The sequence below is a fragment of the Sciurus vulgaris genome (genome assembly GCF_902686455.1).
Source record: "Sciurus vulgaris genome assembly, chromosome: 4".
NCBI classification, from domain to species: domain Eukaryota; kingdom Metazoa; phylum Chordata; class Mammalia; order Rodentia; family Sciuridae; genus Sciurus; species Sciurus vulgaris.
Genome location: NC_136464.1, coordinates 35,224,068 through 35,242,367, shown reverse-complemented (window position 1 = coordinate 35,242,367; position 18,300 = coordinate 35,224,068). Strand labels below are relative to the sequence as shown.

General features: G+C 35.9%; 1 protein-coding gene across 2 annotated transcripts in view; it reads left to right on the top strand.

The window, feature by feature from the left end:
* The first annotated feature begins 10,865 nt into the window (after positions 1 to 10,865).
* The window catches only part of LOC306660049 (cytochrome P450 2C18-like), a 48,952-nt gene continuing 41,517 nt past the window's right edge, over positions 10,866 to 18,300 (top strand). The window contains exon 1 of one of the 2 annotated variants that reach the window (XM_079138127.1): positions 10,866 to 11,103. In XM_079138127.1, the coding sequence (XP_078994253.1) occupies positions 10,936 to 11,103 (168 nt within the window). In that variant the 5' untranslated portion in view covers positions 10,866 to 10,935. The remainder of the gene's footprint in view (positions 11,104 to 18,300) is intronic. The other variant, XM_079138126.1, reaches the window with a different exon arrangement.

The following is an 18,300-nucleotide window of genomic DNA, read 5'->3' as shown; positions in this document are numbered from 1 at the left end:
AGGAAGTGGAAATGATAATTACTTTGATGACCATTATGAATTTTACATGTATTGAATTATCATACTCTACCTCATAAATATTAAATATTAATGGATACTATGTGTTAATTAAAAAATTTAAATAAAGTAAAAGGAAACAGTGGGAATACTACTTCTCAGCAAGATGAGTGATTGAAGGAATTCAGTGAAATTTAATATCAGACTATCAGAGACTCTGAAATTCTGGTATTTTGAACAGAGGACAAGAAAAAGTATATTGGAGTCAAATTATTGGCAGTAGCATTATCAGGTCACATCAGATGGGCTGGTTTGCACCAACAGAAAGAAGGAAAACATGTGAAACAAATTTGGCACAGGAATATTGGTAAAACAGAAAGGCAATCTGAATTTAGCTAAATAAGAGGTGGCATAGTGAGCTGGTGTTTGAAAAGTGCCCATGTTTCTCAAAATTTAAGCAGAGAGCTGTGGTGGAGAGCATCATAAACAGGTCCCATTGGAACTTATTGTACAGGAAACTGGGAGATCATAGCACATATTGAAACAACATCCTAGTCAACACACACCATGTGGGCTGGGTACTCCTGGAAGAACACAATTGAAACAGGCACAGAGAAAATTGTGCCCAGGGGGATCAAGTCAGAGATATGGAGGTGAGGGCAACTCACTTTCCCTTTGTGTGCTACCTCCTGTGATCAGCTGAAGAAGATGGTTAAAATAAATAGAAAGATATGATTGTGTTTGGGGACTGTGCCTTAGAAGGCCCTACCTGTGGGTGGTGGATTGTGTGAGACCTACAATACCCCATCCCCCCATGCTGTTGACTACCCTGCCCTGTGAGTATAATTCTCAAAAGACCTCTTGAAGTTAGAGCCCCAACAGAGATCAGTGTATGCTTGACCCTAGGGATGTGTTGATCTAATCTCTCTAAAGTATATGCCACCTGACAAAATATCTGGGTTTCGATAAGAAGTAGACTATAGACACAAAAACATTCATTTTATAACTCCACATTATCCCAGCCCAGGGAGTGCATCAGTCTTATCTTTCTAGACAAAAGTCCAATACACAGTACTTCCCACTCTATCCTTCCTTGCACTGGTGAGCAGAGAAACTGAGGACCATTTCAACCAATTTTTGATTCTAGGCCTCTCCAGTAGGTAGTTTAGTAAACAACACAAAATGAGAAAGAGTTTAATAACCCTAAGCCCTTGCTCTTTTTAAGACAAAAATAATTGGAAAAAAGTGCAGTCCATCAATAGGAAATTAATATCCATCCTTATCCATAGTTTCAACCATCTCCAGTGGAGACAATTCTTTCATTTTTCATTAAAAATTTTTGGTTGTTCTTGGTTTATTTGCTACATGCTTATACATATGTCCATACCTGTTTGCATGCTTTTCTCATTTTTAGTTTTTTCTTCATTATAATTCTATCTTTGTTTTGTTTTTGGAGGATTAGTTTTTTTTTCTCTTGCTACTCTTTTTTATTCTTTCTTATCTCTGTAATTATCACGTTCTCTTGCTCTTTTCTATCTTTCTATTTTGTTTCCTTTATTTGTTTTTTTTTTCTCATTCTTTATGGTTATGACTTGCTACTTCTCTTTTGCCCTCTCCTTGTTACCTTTTCAGTATTTAAAACTTTCTTTTACTCTCAAAATATGTTATGTTCCTTCTCTCTCTCTCTCTCTCTTTCTTTCTTTCTTTCTTTCGAATTGTTTTTCTTATTACAGCCCAGGTAGCAAGGGATTAGTAACAAAATGGAGGGGTGAACAAGTGTTTAAAATTAAAGGACTGAAGAAATATTTAGAAACATGACACAAATGCCTGAAAAATAGTTTCAAAAGGTGAAATCTGGTAGGTGGATAAGACCTGATGGGTAAGATCCCTAATAAAGGAAAAAAAAATGCACGAATTGTTTAGTTAAAGGATTCAAAAACAGCCTCAGCAAAACAAGACCCTAAACAAGTCAGTGAGACCCTGGCTCTAAATTAACAATACAAAATAGGACTGGGGATATGACTGAATAGATGAATGCCCCTGAGTTCAATCCTTGGTAGTCCCCCATCAAAAAGAAATTCATTAAAAAATATCACCAATATATTAGATAACATAGAAGACAAAATTTCAGGTATTAAAGAAATAGTATATGAACTTGAATATTGTCAATAATTTGAAAAAACAAAAAAGAAGAACCATGATCAGGATATACAAGAATTCTGGGAAAACATTAAGTGATGAAACATAAGAATAATTTGAACTGAAAAGAAAAGTGACATACAAGTCAAGGATATGGTAAAACTTTTCAGTGAAATAATTTCAGAAAAGTTTCCAAATCTTGGGAATGAGATGGACATCTATGTACAGGATCATTCAAAATTCAAAATAGATAAGATGTAAAAGCACCTTTCATGATACATTATAATTAAAATGCTAAACCTAAATAGAGAACAGATATAATTTTAAGAGCCTCCAGAGAAAAATATCAGGTCATATTTAGAGGTAGGGCAAATAAAATTGCTTCTGATTTCTCAACACAACCCCTAAAATCCATGTGGTCATCATTCCAAAAACTGAAGGAAAAGTATTTTCAAGTAAGATGGTTATATCAGGCAAAACTATCCTTCAGAATTGAAAAAGGTATAACATATCTTCCAAAATGAACAGAAAGCAGTATCCAGAGTCAATGCAATTCCAATTAAAATCCCAGTGACATTTTTCATAGAACAAGTAAAAGCAATCATGAAATTTATATGGAAAAACAAGAGACCCAGAAGAGACAAATCAATCCTTAGGAAGACAGTGAAGAAGGAGGCATCACTATCCAGTTTCTTCCACATCCAGCATGCGTGAGGGAAAGGGTTTCTGTTGGTGGGGTGGGCTGACTGTATGTTAATGACTAAGAAACTTATTTAATAGAAGAACCACAGGAGACATCCTTTGAATCAGGGGCATGACCCACTGAACCATACCAATGTGGCTCTAATAATAATGGAGGAACCAACTTCCCTTTATTTTTAGTTGTACAGGTAAAAGGGGAGCAGGAGGAGCTTCCTCTGTGAGAAACATACAGGATGGGGTGGAGTTAAGGAATTCATTTTCTCTAGCAGTTTATCCCAACAGGACCAGCAAATTATGGATGACCAGTCACTCTACACTGAAATCATGTACTTCAGGTGATCTGCCACCATCTCTCGATGATTGCCAGTTCCCAAAAGTGAGACCTCTGCTTCTGATGGTTTGACCAAGACTGAACTTGCTAGTCATAGATGTGTCCCCATACATCACAATAACAGACATTGAACTATACTACAGAGTAGTAGTAACAAAAACGACATGGTATTGGCACCAAAATAGACAGGTAGACCCAATGGTAAGAATAGAGGACACAGAACCAAACCCACATAAATAGTGTTATCTGATGCTAGACAAAAGTACGAGAAACATACATTGGAGAAAAGATAGCCTATTCAACAAATGGTGCTGGGGAAACTGGAAATCCATATGTAGTAAAATAAAATTAAACCTCTATCTCTCACCCTGCACAAAAATCAAAGTCGATCAGATTCATATGCACTAGAATAGTGACCCTGCACTTAATAGAAGAAAAGTAGGTTCAATCTCCACCTCCAGGCCTTAGGACCTGACTTCCTTAACAAGTATCCTAAAACACAGGAAGTAAAATCAAGAGTCAATAAATGGGATGGATTCAAACTAGAAAGCTACTTCTCAGGAAAGGAAACAATAACATGAAGAAAGAGCCTACAGAGTGGAAGAAAATCTTTACCACACACACCTCAGATAGAGCACTAATCTCCAGGATACATAAAAACAAAACAAAACAAAACAAAAAATACATACTTTAACACCAGAAAAACAAATAACCCAATCAACAAATGGGCAAAGGAGAAAAAACTTTTTAGTTTGAATCTATCCCATTTATTGATTCTTGTTTTTAATTCTTGGGCTATGGGGGTCTTGTTAAGGAAGTCTTGTCCTAAGTCAACATGATAAAGATTCAGGTCTTCTTTTTTCTTCTATTTGGTGAAGGGGCTCAGGCCTAATTCCTAGATGCTTGATCCTTTTTGAGTTGAGTCTTGTACAGGGTGAGAGATAGGGTTTTAACTTCATTTTATTGCATATGGATTTCTAGTTTTTCACCAGCACCATGTATTGAAGAGGCTATTTTTCTCCATTGTGTTTTTGGCACCTTTGTCTAGTATGAGATAGCTGTACTTATGTGGATATGTCTCGGTGTCTTCTATCCTACACCATTGGTCTACCTGTCTATTTTGGTGCCAATACCATGTTGTTTTTGTTACTATTGCTCTATAGTAGAGCATCACTCTTCCTGCCCAGGATTGCTTTGGCTATTCTGGCTCTTTTGCTCTTCCAGATGAATTTCATGATTGCTTTTTCTGTTTCTATGAGAAATGTCATAGGTATTGTAATTGAAGTTTTGTTAAATATGTATAGCACCTTTGGAAGTATGGCCATTTTGATAATATTAATTCTGCCTATCCCAGATTGTGGAACCAACCTTGATGCCCTTCAATTGACAAATGCATAAAGAAACTGGTATATATAATATATATACAATGGAATATTACAGCCATAAAGAAGAACAAAATTATGACATTTCCTGGTAAATGGATGAAATTGGAAAATATCATACTAAGTGAAATAGGTCAAACCCAAAAAATCAAAGGTTGAATGCTTTCTCTGATAAGTCCATGACAATATATAATGTGGTGGGTGGCAGGGGGAAGAGAAGAATGAAGGAACTTTGGATGGTGTAGAGGAAAATGGGGTGGGAGGGTGTGGGGGGCAGAGAGTAGAATGAAACACACAGTATTACCCTATGTATGTGTTTGATTACAGGAATGGTGTGAACCTACATTGTGTATAACCATAGAAATGAAAAATTCTATGTGTACAATGAATCAAAATGCAGTCTGTAAAAATGAAAAAAGATTTTAATAAAAAGCAAAGCAAAAGAAAAACAAATGAGCAAATGAACAAAACAGACACTTCACCTAAAAAGAAGTACATACAATCTATCATCAGACATATGAAAAAATAGTCATCTTCTCTAGTGATTAGAGAAATGCAAATCAAAACTACTCTAATATTCCATTTCACTCCAGTCAGAATGGCAATTATCAAGAATATAAGCAACAATAAGTGTTGGCAAAGATGTGGGGAAAACGGTGTACTCATACATTGCTGGTGGGACGCCAAATTGGTGCTACGACTGTGGAAAACAATATGGAGATTCATCAGAAAACTTGGAATGGAACCATCCTTTGACACAGTTATCCTACTCTTCGGTTTATCCACAGAGGACTAAAAAAATAAGCATATACAGTGACACAGTCACATCAATGTTCATAGAAGCTCAATTCACAATAGGTAAACTATGAAACTAACCTAAATGCTCTTCAATGGATGAATGCATAAAGAAAATGCAGTACATATGCACAATGGAATGTTACTCAAACTTAATGAAGAACAAAATTATGTTATTTGCCGGTAAATGGATGGAACTGGAGAATATTATGCTAAGCAAAATAAGCCAAATCCAAAAAACCAAAGGCTGAATGTTTTCTCTGATAAATGAATGTTAATCCATAATGGGAGGTAGGGAAGAATGAAGGAACATTGAATTTTGTGGAGAGGACTGAGGAAAGGGGAGGAGGTGTGAGAATGGGAAGAACATTGGAATGAGACAGACATTATTACCCTACATACAGGTATGATTACACAACAGGTGTGATTCTGCACCATGTTGAACCAGAGGAAGGAGACGTTGTGTTCCATTTGTGTACAATGTGTAAAAATGCATTCTACTGTCATGTATAACTAATTAGAGCAATTTTTTAAAAAGTTAGGTCTTAATGGGTTAAGCCCTGAAGAGACTGCCCATGATTTTTATTTTCTTACTCTTACACAAATTATACCTCAGAGGAGAATTTTTTTTATTATATAATACACCAGTAACACAACTCCAAAAAAAAAAAAAACAAACAAACAAACAAACAGAAAATGTGGTTTACGTACTCAATGTGTATGCTATGTACATGAATGAATACAGCATAATGAATCCCAGTTTTTGCATAATTATAATGTACCACTTAAGAAACAAAGAAAAATAAAACATACATCAAGAATAAGAACAACAGCAAGAAAAAGAGAACCCAGTAAAAAAGTAAAGGGGAAGTGCCATGGGATGAAAAGGTGTAAATTGAGTTATGTGCATGTGTGAATATGTCACAATGAACTGCACTGTTATGCATAATTATAATGTGCTAGTAAAACCACAAATACAATTTAAAAAGAAAACAGGGATAAAAGGAGCTTTACCTAAACACCATAAAACATATATACAACAAGCCCATGGCTAACATCATATCAAATTGGGATAAATTGAAAGCATTTCCTCTAAAATCAGTAACAATGCAAGGCTGTGCACTCTCATCACTCCTACTCAATATGATACTTGAAATTTTAGCCAGAGTCATTAGGCAAGGAAAGGGAATCAAAGGATATGAATAGGAGAAGACGTCAAATTATCATTGTTTTCAGATGATAAGATCATATATCTAGAAGACTCAAAAAATTCAACCAGAGATCTTGTAGAGGTAATAGTGAAATTCAGTAAAGTTGCAGGATATAAAAAAAACATTCAAATATGATGAAAATAAATCAGAAAAATAATTCCTTTGCAGTAGACACACACACACACACACACACACACACACACACACACACACACACACTCACCCCTAGTATTTAATACAACCATGGAGGTAAAAGATCTCTACAATAAAAATGACAGAACACTGAAGAAAGAAATTGAAGAGGATGGAAACACCACTTAAGTTTGTGGATAGGTAGAAGTGATATTGTTGAAATGATTATATTATCAAAAGCAATCTACAGATTCAAGGCAATCCCCACCAAAACATCAATGACATTCTTTACAGAACTAAAAAAAGAAAGTCCTAAAATTCATATGGAAAAAATTAAAAATTAAATAAAAATTAAAAAAAATTAAAAATTCAGAAAGTCAAAGCAAGTCTAACAAAAACAATAGCAATGCAGGAGGTATCACAGTATCCAATTTTAAATTATACTACAGAGCTATAGTAATGAAAGCAGCATCATACCAGTATTGGTATAAAAACAGATACATAGTCCAATGTAATAGCAAAGAAGACAGAGAGACAAATCCACAAAGATGAAGACATGTGATCCTTGGCAAAGACAACAAAAACATGTTGGAGAAAAGTTTAAATCTTCAACAAATGTGATCAGGAAGCTGGATAAGTATATGTACAATGAAACTAGATACTTATGTTTCACCTTGCCCAAAAAGCTCAAAATGACTCGAATTATGGATTTAATTTCATTATACATTGTCAGTCTTTTTGGATTTTTAAAATGGTTACAGACAGTTTAAGTTTGGTAGTTATATATATATATCCAGAAACTTACCCACTGCTTTTAAGGTTTCTCCTACGTGGGCCCAAAGTTTTTATAAAAATCTCTAATACTATTGTGCATTTATGTGGTACCAGTTATAATGTGTCTTTTATTATCTCTAATTTTGCTGATTTGCTCTGTTTTTTCCTAGTTTACCTAAAAGTCTCTTGATTTTGTTCATGTTTTCAAAAACTAACTTTCACTAATTTTTCTTAGATGACTGTATCATCTTTTTCTGATCTGATATTTGTTATTTTATTTCTTCTATTACCTTTAGTTTTCCCTTGCTTTACTAGATCTTTGAGACACATCATTATTTGAATTGTGTATTTTTGTGTAGGCATTTATTGCTGTTCCTTCTTACAGTTACCCTTTCTTTATCCCACAACTTTTGTTATGTTGTGTGATTCTTTTTTTTTTTTTTTCTATAAAAAGAAAAAAAGGTTAAGCAAGATCCTCTGTGGGGACGAGTATAAATACTCATTTTATAAGGAATAAAGCTAATGATACAAAGAGAGCCACCATCAGGTCACTTTTATTTAAAATAAGTCAGTATGGTTCTCTCAGAGATTGGAGCCCGGTTTGATTGGTTTCAACTTCAGATCTCTCTGAGTCAGAAAGCAAGATAGTTTCTGCTTGTCCTGGGTTTAAGCAAATTCTAAAGGTTCAAAAAAATCAAACTTTTCTGACCCCCATTTCAACCAGTATGATTCTGACCTTTGAGAATGAGAGTACCTTCCCATTCAATTATTTGTAAGTATTTGACAAAAAATGTTGTCAGTTCTTTCATGACAATTTGATAGAACACAGCAGTGAGGACATTCTATCCTTAACATATTGATTGGCAAATATTTTATTACTGATAATATTACTACCCATGTTGGTTTGTTTATTGTGCTCATATCTCATAGATGATTTTGGTAGGTTATATGTGTGCATAAAGTTAACCATTTCTTTTAGATTTTCCATTGTTTGATTTATAATATTTATAATATCAATATCTTTGAATTTCTGACATCAATTATAATGTCTTTTTTATCTATAGTTTCATTTACTTGTTTTTTCTGCTTTTTAAGCTTAGTCTAAAGATTTTTTGATTTCTTCTCATAAAAATCTTTCATTGTTCTTTTATGATTTTTAAAATTCTCCCTTATTTCTCCTCTGATTTTTGTTATTTCTTTCCTTCTATTAATGTTGAGTTTTCTAACCTCTTGTTTTCTTGGTCCTTTAGTTACATACTTAGATATATATGAAATTAATTTTTTAGCTTAGCAATTTATTGTTATAAACTTACTTCTTAGTATTATGATTGCTGTATCCCATAATTTTCATATGCTGTGTACTTCTTTCTTTCACTAAAAAGAGAAAAGTTCAGGCAGGTACATCTTGAAATGAAGGAAAGAGTAGAAAAGTCTATCTTATAGACAATAAAGCTAATGATCTGAATGAAACCCATGAAATCAATTTTGTCCAAAATAAGTAAGTGTGGTTTTATCAGAATTTAGTGACTGATAGCCACATTGAATTACATGTCATACCATGTGAGTCATACAACAAATTGCTATGTCCCCTTAACATGGATAAAGCATTCATCAACACTTGGGTTAATGAAAGTTCTAAAGGTTAAAAAATAAACTTTTATGACCCACCATTTTAAACAATGAATGCTGCAATTACTGTCAGTGACTCTTTAATGTCACTGATTAGTATAATCAGAAGACTGCAAAATAATAAATGCTCAGTAAATATTGAACTTGTTTGAACTACCTCTTTTACTCTAAGGAAGACTTTGAGACTAGAGGCACAGGAGTTCCAGGCTGTGTTTTACCACTTACCATCTGTGTCTTTGGCCAAGGCATTGCATCTCTGAAGCCTGGCTTCTTCATTTCTAAAGTGGGAATAATTTTACTTTAGCTAAAGATAATTAAGAAAATCAAAAATGATATAAATGTGAAATTACTGTGAATTTTGAGAATACCTGTAAAAATTATGTAACTGGGGTCTTTACAGCAATTTTCCTGACTAAATACATTGTAAATAACAATGCTTGCCAATTGGAAACAAGTACAATGGTCTCTTTATAGGACACATCTTTGTACAGCATTACCATTAGTGACCTAGTAGTGTATCCCAATCCAATGACATACAACTCATGACTACCAAATAAAGTCTCACATTCCCATTTGCATAGTTTCTTCTGTGCTACGAGTCTGTGTGGTGTATTCTCTGCCTCCTATCCACCTCCAAACCACATGTCTGTTTATCTGTCTCTAATATTATTGCTTATGGTCCAATATTTTTCATTCTACTGCATCTGACAAGGACATACTAAACAGCAACAGAAACAGTCTCATCTGGAAGAGGTGAGAGATTGGGAGAACCATGGTTTCTCAAGCCCTACCCTTTCAGTTATCTGAGATTAACTCTTCCTCAGTTCTGCTGAATAAATTTCACCCCTGTACCGATGGGTGGTGAGATCCCTTCTATGCCTGTTTGCATGTAGAATCTATGACCCAGCTATCCTGGGAGTGAAATGATGGGTAGTGACTTGAGGGGAAGCTTGTTGGTCTATGAACAGAGCCAGTGTGGTGTTTGCTTTACTTTTCCTATGTGGCTTTGGAGGCAGCTCTGATGTAATCCACAGCACACCTTATGGGTATTACATCTTCAAACTCCAGTTGTAACCCCCTCTGAGTTGTGTGAGTGAAGATCTCCCAGCTCACAGAATCTCAGTTTCCCCACTTGTGAAATAAAAAAAAAATATATAATATAAATCTCTACTCTCTGTTCTCCAGAATTTGGGTGTTTGGGATGCTAAACAGTAAATGCTATGTATATTTACTTAGTTATATGATGATGTGTGTTTTGCATTTCAAAATGTTTAAGTTGTACTACTTAGTGTATGCTTAGGCACTTTGGATGTAATTTTAGGATTTTAAAATGTTTAAAAGATTTGCTTTTCAAAGATAAATGATCCCTTTGTTTGATTAAGTATTAGAAATTCAATATTTTTATATAAAAGTCAGAGGTACACTTATTTCTTCCAAGTCATGAATTTCCAAACAGTCATCAGTATGAGAATCTAGCATGTTGAGCAATGTTTTGTATCAAATGCCTCATTTTTTCTTAATCCTGCATGCACATTGGTAGCACCAGAGGTTGGGTGCTTCTGTGTTTTCTTGCTTGTTTGTTTTAAAATACCTATTCCTGGTATGTATCCCAGAGTGGCTGAACTAGATTTTCATGGACAGAGATTCAGGAAGGAGAGCGAGAGTAAAGAAGTTTGACTTTATTCTTATCAGCTGACCAATGTACACTCAGAAGGGGTCAGAACTTATCTAGTCGATTGGCTCAGCACTTTATGTCAATAGCACACATTCTGATTAACAGAACAATATAAAGTTTACACTGATTGCAAGCTCACAGTTGTCTCAGGAAAAGGAGAAGGCTTCAATGGATCCAGTTGTGGTCCTGGTGATCAGTCTCTCCTGTCTGCTTCTCCTCTCACTATGGAGACAGAGATCTGGGAGAGGGAAACTCCCACCTGGACCCATGCCTCTGCCAATTATTGGGAACATCCTGCAGATAGATCCAAAAAACATCAGCAAATCCTTAACTAACGTAAGTATGTTGATGCTTTTCCAGTAGCTTGTAAATGGTAAATAAATTAATTCTTCATTTTAAATTTAATGGTATTTACATTAATAATTAATAATTTACATTAATTATTCATTTTAAATTAAATTAAATTGAATTTCACAAGGCAATTAATTAAAAGAGATTGTTGCACAGCAAATACTCTGGGAATTTTGATGTTTCCATTTCTTTTATACTTTTCCATGTTGGAGGTGGTGTAATGCAGCAATGCATCTGGAATAAAAGAAGCATTTAAGTTTAATATTTTGATGGCAATATGAAAATGTAAAAAATCTGGAGTACACTTACTCTTCATTGTTTCATGGTCATTTGCTGTAATTTTCTATTTTCTGCACAATCTAATCTGTTTGTGATGCTCTGCATGAAATTTTATTTCTTTCAGCGTGTCTTTCATTTCCAGGAGTTCTGCCTAGTTTCTTTTTATTTTTTTCAATTCATTTTTATTGTAAATAAATGGGATACATCTTGTTTCTCTGTACATAAAGTAGAGGCATACCATTCGTGTTATCATACATTTACGTAGGGTAATGTTGCTTGATTCATTCTGTTATTTTTTCCCTTCACCCCCACCCCTGCCACCCCTCTTTTCCCTCTATACAGTCCCTCCTTCATCCATTCTTGCCCCTTCCCCCCACCCATTATGTGTCATCATCCGCTTATCAGTGAGAACATTCTTCCTTTGGTTTTTTGAGATTGGCTTATCAAACTTAGCATGATGTTCTCCAATTTCATCCATTTGCCTGCAAATGCCATAATTTTATTATTCTTTATTGATGAGTAATATTCCATTGTATTTATATACCACAGTTTCTTTATCCATTCATCAATTGAAGGGCATCTAGGTTGGTTCCACAATCTGGCTATTGTGAATTGAGCAGCTATGAACATTGATGTGGCTGCATCTTTGAAGTATGCTGATTTTAAGTTCTTTGGGTGTAGGCCAAGGAGTGGGATAGCTGGGTCAAATGATTGTTCCATTCCAAGCATTCTGAGGAATCTCCACACTGCTTTCCAGAGTGGATGCACTAATTTGCAACCCCACCAGCAATGTATGAGTGTACCTTTTTCCCCACATCCTCACCAACACCTATTTTTGCTTGTATTCTTGATAATCACCATTCTAATTGGGGTGAGATGGAATCTTAGGGTAGTTATGATTTGCATTTATCTTATTACTAGAGAGGTTGAACATTTTTGCATATGTCTTTTGTTTGCTTGTAGATCTTCTTCTGTGAAGTGCCTGGTTCATTTCCTTAGCTCATTTGTTGATTGGGTTATTTGTATTCTTGGTATAGAGTTTTTAGAGTTCTTTATATATTCGGGAGATTAGTGCTCTATCTGAAGTATGAGTGGTGAAGTTTTGCTCCCACTCTGTAGGCTCTCTCTCTCTTTTTTTATTTTTCATATATCAATTTATTGAGGAATGGGATGTCTGCAGGCTCTCTCTTGACATTGCTGATAGTTTCCTTTGCTGAGAGAGAGCTTTTTAGTTTGAATCTATCCCAGTTATTGATTCTTGCTTTTATTTCTTGTGCTATGGGAGTCTTGTTAAGGAAGTCTGATCCTGGCCAACACGTTGAAGATTTGGACCTACTTTTTCCTCTATAAGATGAAGGGTCTCTGGTCTGATTCTGAGGTACTTGATCCATTTTGAGTTGAGTTTTTTGAAGGGTGAGAGATAGGGATTTAGTTTTATTCTTTTGCATATGGATTTCCAGTTTTCCCAGCACCATTTGTTGAAGAGGCTATCTTTTCACCATTGCATATTTTTGGCCCCTTTGTCTAGTATGAGAAAATTGTATTTATTTGGATTTGTGTCCATGTCCTTTTTTCTGTACCATTCATCTACCTGTCTATTTTGGTACCAATACCATGCCGTTTTTGTTACTATTGCTTTGTAGTAGAACTGTAGTTCTGGTATTGTGATACCCCCTGTTTCACTCTTCTTGCTAAGGATTGCTTTAGCTATTCTGGGTTTCTTATTCTTCCAGCTGATGTTCATGATTGCTTGCTCTATTTCTGTAAGGTACGTCATTGGGATTTTAATTGGATTTGTATTGAATCTGTATAGTACTTTTGGTAGTATGGCCTTTTTTTTTTTTTTTTTTTTTTTTGTAGTGCTGGGGATTGAACCCAGGGCCTTGTGCTTGTGAGGTAAGCTCTCTACCAACTGAGCTACATCCCCAGACCTGTATGGCCATTTTGACAACATTAATTCTGCCTATCCAAGAACATGGGAGATCTTTACATCTTCTAAGGTCTTCCTCAATTTCTTTCTTCAATGTTTTGTAGTTTTCATTGTAGAGATGTTTTACGTCTTTGGTTAGATTGATTCCCAAGTATTTTATTTTTTTTGAAGCTAGTGCATATGGAGTGTTTTCCTCATTTCCCTTTCAGCTGTTTCATCACTTATATATAAAAATGCTTTAGATTTACGTGTGTTGATTTTATAGCCTGCTATTTTTCTGAATTGATTGATGAGGCCTAGAAGTTTTCTGGAGGAGGTTTTTGGATCCTCTAAATATAGAATCATGTCATAGTTTGAGTTCCTCTTTTCCTATTTGTTTCCCTTTAATTTCCTTGGTCTGTCTAATTGCTATGGCTAGAGTTTCAAGGACAATGTTGAATAGAAGTGTTAAAAGAGGGTATCCCTGTCTTGTTCCAGTTTTTAGGGGGAATACTTTCAGTTTTTCACCATTTAGAATGATATTGGCCATGGGCTTAGCATAGATGGCTTTTACAATGTTAAGGAATGTTCCTACTATCCCTATTTTTTCTAGTGTTTTGAGCATGAAGCGATGCTGTATTTTATCAAATGCTTTTTCTGCATCTATCAAAATAATCATGTGATTCTTGCCTTTAAGTCTGTTGATGTGGTGAATTATATTTATTGATTTCTGGATGTTGAACCAACCTTGCATCCCTGGAATAAAACCCCCTTGATTGTGGTGCACTTTTTAATATATTTTTGTATGCAATTTGGTAAGATTTTTTTTGAGAATTTTTGCATCAATGTTCATGAAGGATATTGGTCTGAAATTTTCTTTCCTCAATGTGTCTCTGTCTGATTTAGGTATCAGGATGGTATTGGCTCCATAGAATGAGTTTGGGAGGGTTCCCTCCTCTTTTAATTCATGAAATACTTTGAGATGTATTGGAATGAGCTTTTCTTTGAAGGTTTTGTAGAACTCGGCTGAGAACCCATCTGGTCCTGGACTTTTCTTTGTTGGTAGGTTTTTGATGACTTCTTCAATTGCATTACTTGAAATTGATCTATTTAAATTGTGTATGTCCTCCTGGTTCAGTTTAGGTAATTCGTATGCCTCTAGAAACCTGTTGATGTCTTCAAGATTTTCTATTTTATTGGAGTATAGATTTTCAAAGTAGCTATGTTTTGCATTTCACTCGTGTCTGTTGTGATATTTCCTTGTTCGTTCTGAATTTTAGTAATTTCGGTTTTCTCTCTCCTCCTGTTTGTTAGTGTGGCTAAGGGTTTATTGATTTTGTTTATTTTCACAAAGAACTATTTATTTTGTCAAATTTTTCTATTGTTTCTTTTGTTCCAATTTCATTGATTTCATCTCTGATTTTAACTATTTCTGTCTTCTACTACTTTTTGTGTTGCTCTGTTCTTCTTTCTCTAGGGCTTTGAGCTGTAGTGTTAGGTCGTTTATTTATTTATTTAATTTTCTTTTATTGAATGCATTCCATGAAATAAATTTTCCTCTAAGTACTGCTTTTTTAGTGTCCCAGAGATATGATGTTTCTTTGATCTCATGTATGTCTAAGAATTTTTTAATTTCCTTCCTGATATCTTCTGTTATCCATTCATCATATAATAGCATATTATTTAATCTCCAGGTGTTGGAGTAGTTTCTGTTTTTTAATGTGTCATTTATTTCCAATTTCAATCCATTATGATCTGATAGAATTCAAGGTAGTATCTCTATCTTCTTGTACTTGCTAACATTAGCTTTGTGGCATAATATATGGTCTGTTTTAGAGAAGGATCCATGTGCTGCTGAGAAGAAAGTGTATTCACTCTTTGTTCTATGGTTTTTTCATTCAATTTTTGTTTGGAGGATCTGTCCAGTGGTGAGAGAGTGTGTTAAAATCACCTAGTATTATCGTGTTGTGGTCTGTTTGATTTCTGGAATTGAGAAGGATTTGTTTGACGTACATGGATGAGCCACTATTTGGGCCATAGATATTTATGATTGTTATGTCTTGCTGATTTATGCTTCCCTTAGCAGTATGAAATGTCCTTCTTTATCCCTTCTGACTAACTTTGGCTTGAAGTCCACATTATCTGATATGAGGATGGATACTCTGGCTTTTTTGCTGTGTCCGTGTGCATGGTATGTTTTTTCCCATCCTTTCACCTTTAGTCTGTGTGTATCTCTTTCTACGAGATGAGTGTCTTGTAGGTAGCAAATTGTTGGATCTTTCTTTTTAATCCAATCTGCCAGTCTATGTCTTTTGATTGATGAGTTCAGGCCATTAACATTCAGGGTTATTAATGAGATATGATTTTTATTCCCGATCATATGACTTTTCTTTTTTGACTCGACTTGGTTTCTCCTTTATTTGGCTGTTCTTTTAGTGTACTTCCTCCCTTTGCTGATTTATGTATATTTATGTATTTGCATTTCATCTCTTCCTCATGGAATATTTTGCTGAGAATGTTCTGTAGTGCTGGCTTTCTTTTTGTAAATTCCTTTAGCTTTTGTTTATAATGGAAGGATCTTATTTCTTTGTGAAATCTGAAGGTAAGTTTTGCTGGGTATAAGATTCTTGGTTGGTATCATTTTTTATTTCAGGGCTTGAAAAATGTTGTTCCAGGCCCTTCTAGCTTTTAGGGTCTGGATTGAAAAATATGCTGATGTCCGTATTGCTATCCCCCTGAATGTAATTTGATTCTTTTCTCTCGCAGCCTTTAAAATTCTGTCGTTATTTTGTATGTTAGGTATTTTCATTATAATGTGCCTTGCTGTGGGTCTGTTGTAATTTTGTTTAAGTGGATTCCTATAAGCCTCTTGTACTTGATTTTCCATTTCATTCTTCAGATTTGGGAAATTTTCAGATATTATTTCATTGAATAGATTGTTCATTCCTTTGGTTTGTTTCTCTAAGTCTTCCTCAATCCCAATAATTCTTAAATTTGGTCTTTTCATGATATCCCATAGTTCTTGTAAATTCTGTTCATGATTTCTTACCATCTTCTCTGTTTGTTCAACTTTGTTTTCAAGATTAAATATTTTGTGTTCAATATCTGAGGTTCTGTCTTCCAGGTGTTCTATCCTATTCGTTATGCTTTCTATGGAGTTTTTAATTTGGTTTATTTTTTCCTTCATTTCAAGGGTTTCTGTTTTCTTTTTTTCAATATCTCTCTTTATTGAAATGATCTTTTGCTTCCTTTATTTGCTCTTTTAACTATCGATGGGTGCGATCATTCAATGCCTGCATTTGCTCTTTCATCTCCTCCTTCAGTGCGTGCATTTGCTCTTTCTTCTCATTGTTTGCTTCTCTGATCATTTTAATTATGTACATTCTGAATTGCTTTTCTGTCATTTGTTCCGCCATGCTGTCATTGGATTTTATTGATGTAACATCTAGATTTGTCTGTGGCATTTTCTTTCCTTGTTTTCTCATATTGTTCAGGTATCAGTGGACTGCAGAGATATTGCAGATTTCCTCTATTGACTTACAATGTCCCTGAGGATTTCTATATATATCCCCTCTTAGCCTTCAGTAGGCTGAAGTCTTGGAGGAAGTTGATAATGCGGTGCTCCACAAGGAAGCTGCCTCTCTATGGGTGAAGGCCTTCAGGTGGGGTATATTCCCTGCTAGTGGGCAGAGTGCCTCCACTTGTTGACCAATGGTCATCCAAAGGGGAACTAGGCTGCGGGCTGAGGCAAGGCCTGTTTGGGCCTGTGTCTCTGTTTTACCGTCCTTGTGGGGAAACTTCACCTGGCAGGGAAGACTCACGCGTTGGGGAGGTCTCGCTGGTCAGTTCCCCTCTTAGTGTTTCCCCTCAATTTACAGCTACCGCCTGGGCTCGGCTGCCTTTCCCTGCAATGTTCCCAGGGGCCCGACTCTACCTCCTGGGCCTCCTTTCATTTCAAGGATTTCTGTTTTTATTTTTTTCAGTATCTCTAACTCTTTATTGAATTGATCTTCTGCTTCCTGTATTTTTTCTTTTAACTGTTGATTGGTGTGATTAGTAAAGCCTGCATTTGCTCTTTCATTCTGAACTCCCTTTCTGACATATCTTCTGCCATGCTGTCATTTGATTTTATTGCTATATCATCTAGGTTTTTTGGGTCATTTTCTTCCCTTGTTTTCTCATATTGCTCAGGTATCTACCTCTGTAGTAGTGAAACTCTGAGATATTGTGGATTTTCTCTTTTGACTTATAGTGTCCCTGTAGTATTCCAATAACTCGCCTTCTAGCCTTCAGTAGCCTGAAGTTTTGGAGGAACTTGATAATGCAGTGATACACAAGGAAAACTGCCCCTCTAGGGGTGGTGGCCTTCAGGTGGGGTATATTTCCTGCTGGTGGGTGAGGCGCCTCCACTTGTTGACTGATAGTCAAAAGGGGGACTAGACTGTGGTCTAGGGCATGGTGGAGCTTGGCTTGTGTCTCTGGTTCTACCACCCTGGTGGGAAAACCTCACCCAGCGGGAAGACTCACCTGGTGGGGTCGTCTCGGTGGGCAGCTGTCCTCTGAGAAGTTCCCTTTCATTCAGAACTACCACCTGGACCTGGGAGGGACTCTCTCTCTGAGAAGCCCTCCTCTACGATGTTCCCTGGGGACTGGACTTACTGCTCAGGCCTAGGACCCTTGCTCTGTGCTGAAGACTCTTGTTGGGTGGTCCTCCTCCATAATGCTCCTAGTTGTTCGGGTTCATGGCTCCAGCGGAGGAGTCTTACTGGGCAAATCTACTCCATGAAGTTCCCTGCATTCCAGGACTACTGCCCCATTCAGGGAGCCTCACCCAGTCTGAGAGACTCAACTGGCGGCTCTGAGTTGGTCCCGAGTCTCTCAATACCTCCTCTTCTTGACTCCTGGGTCCTGTCAAAGGTCCTCCAGTCTCCTGTAGGTCTCTCAGGAAGGGAGTTGCCCTTCCAATGATGATGGCCATGCCCTCAGGAATAATT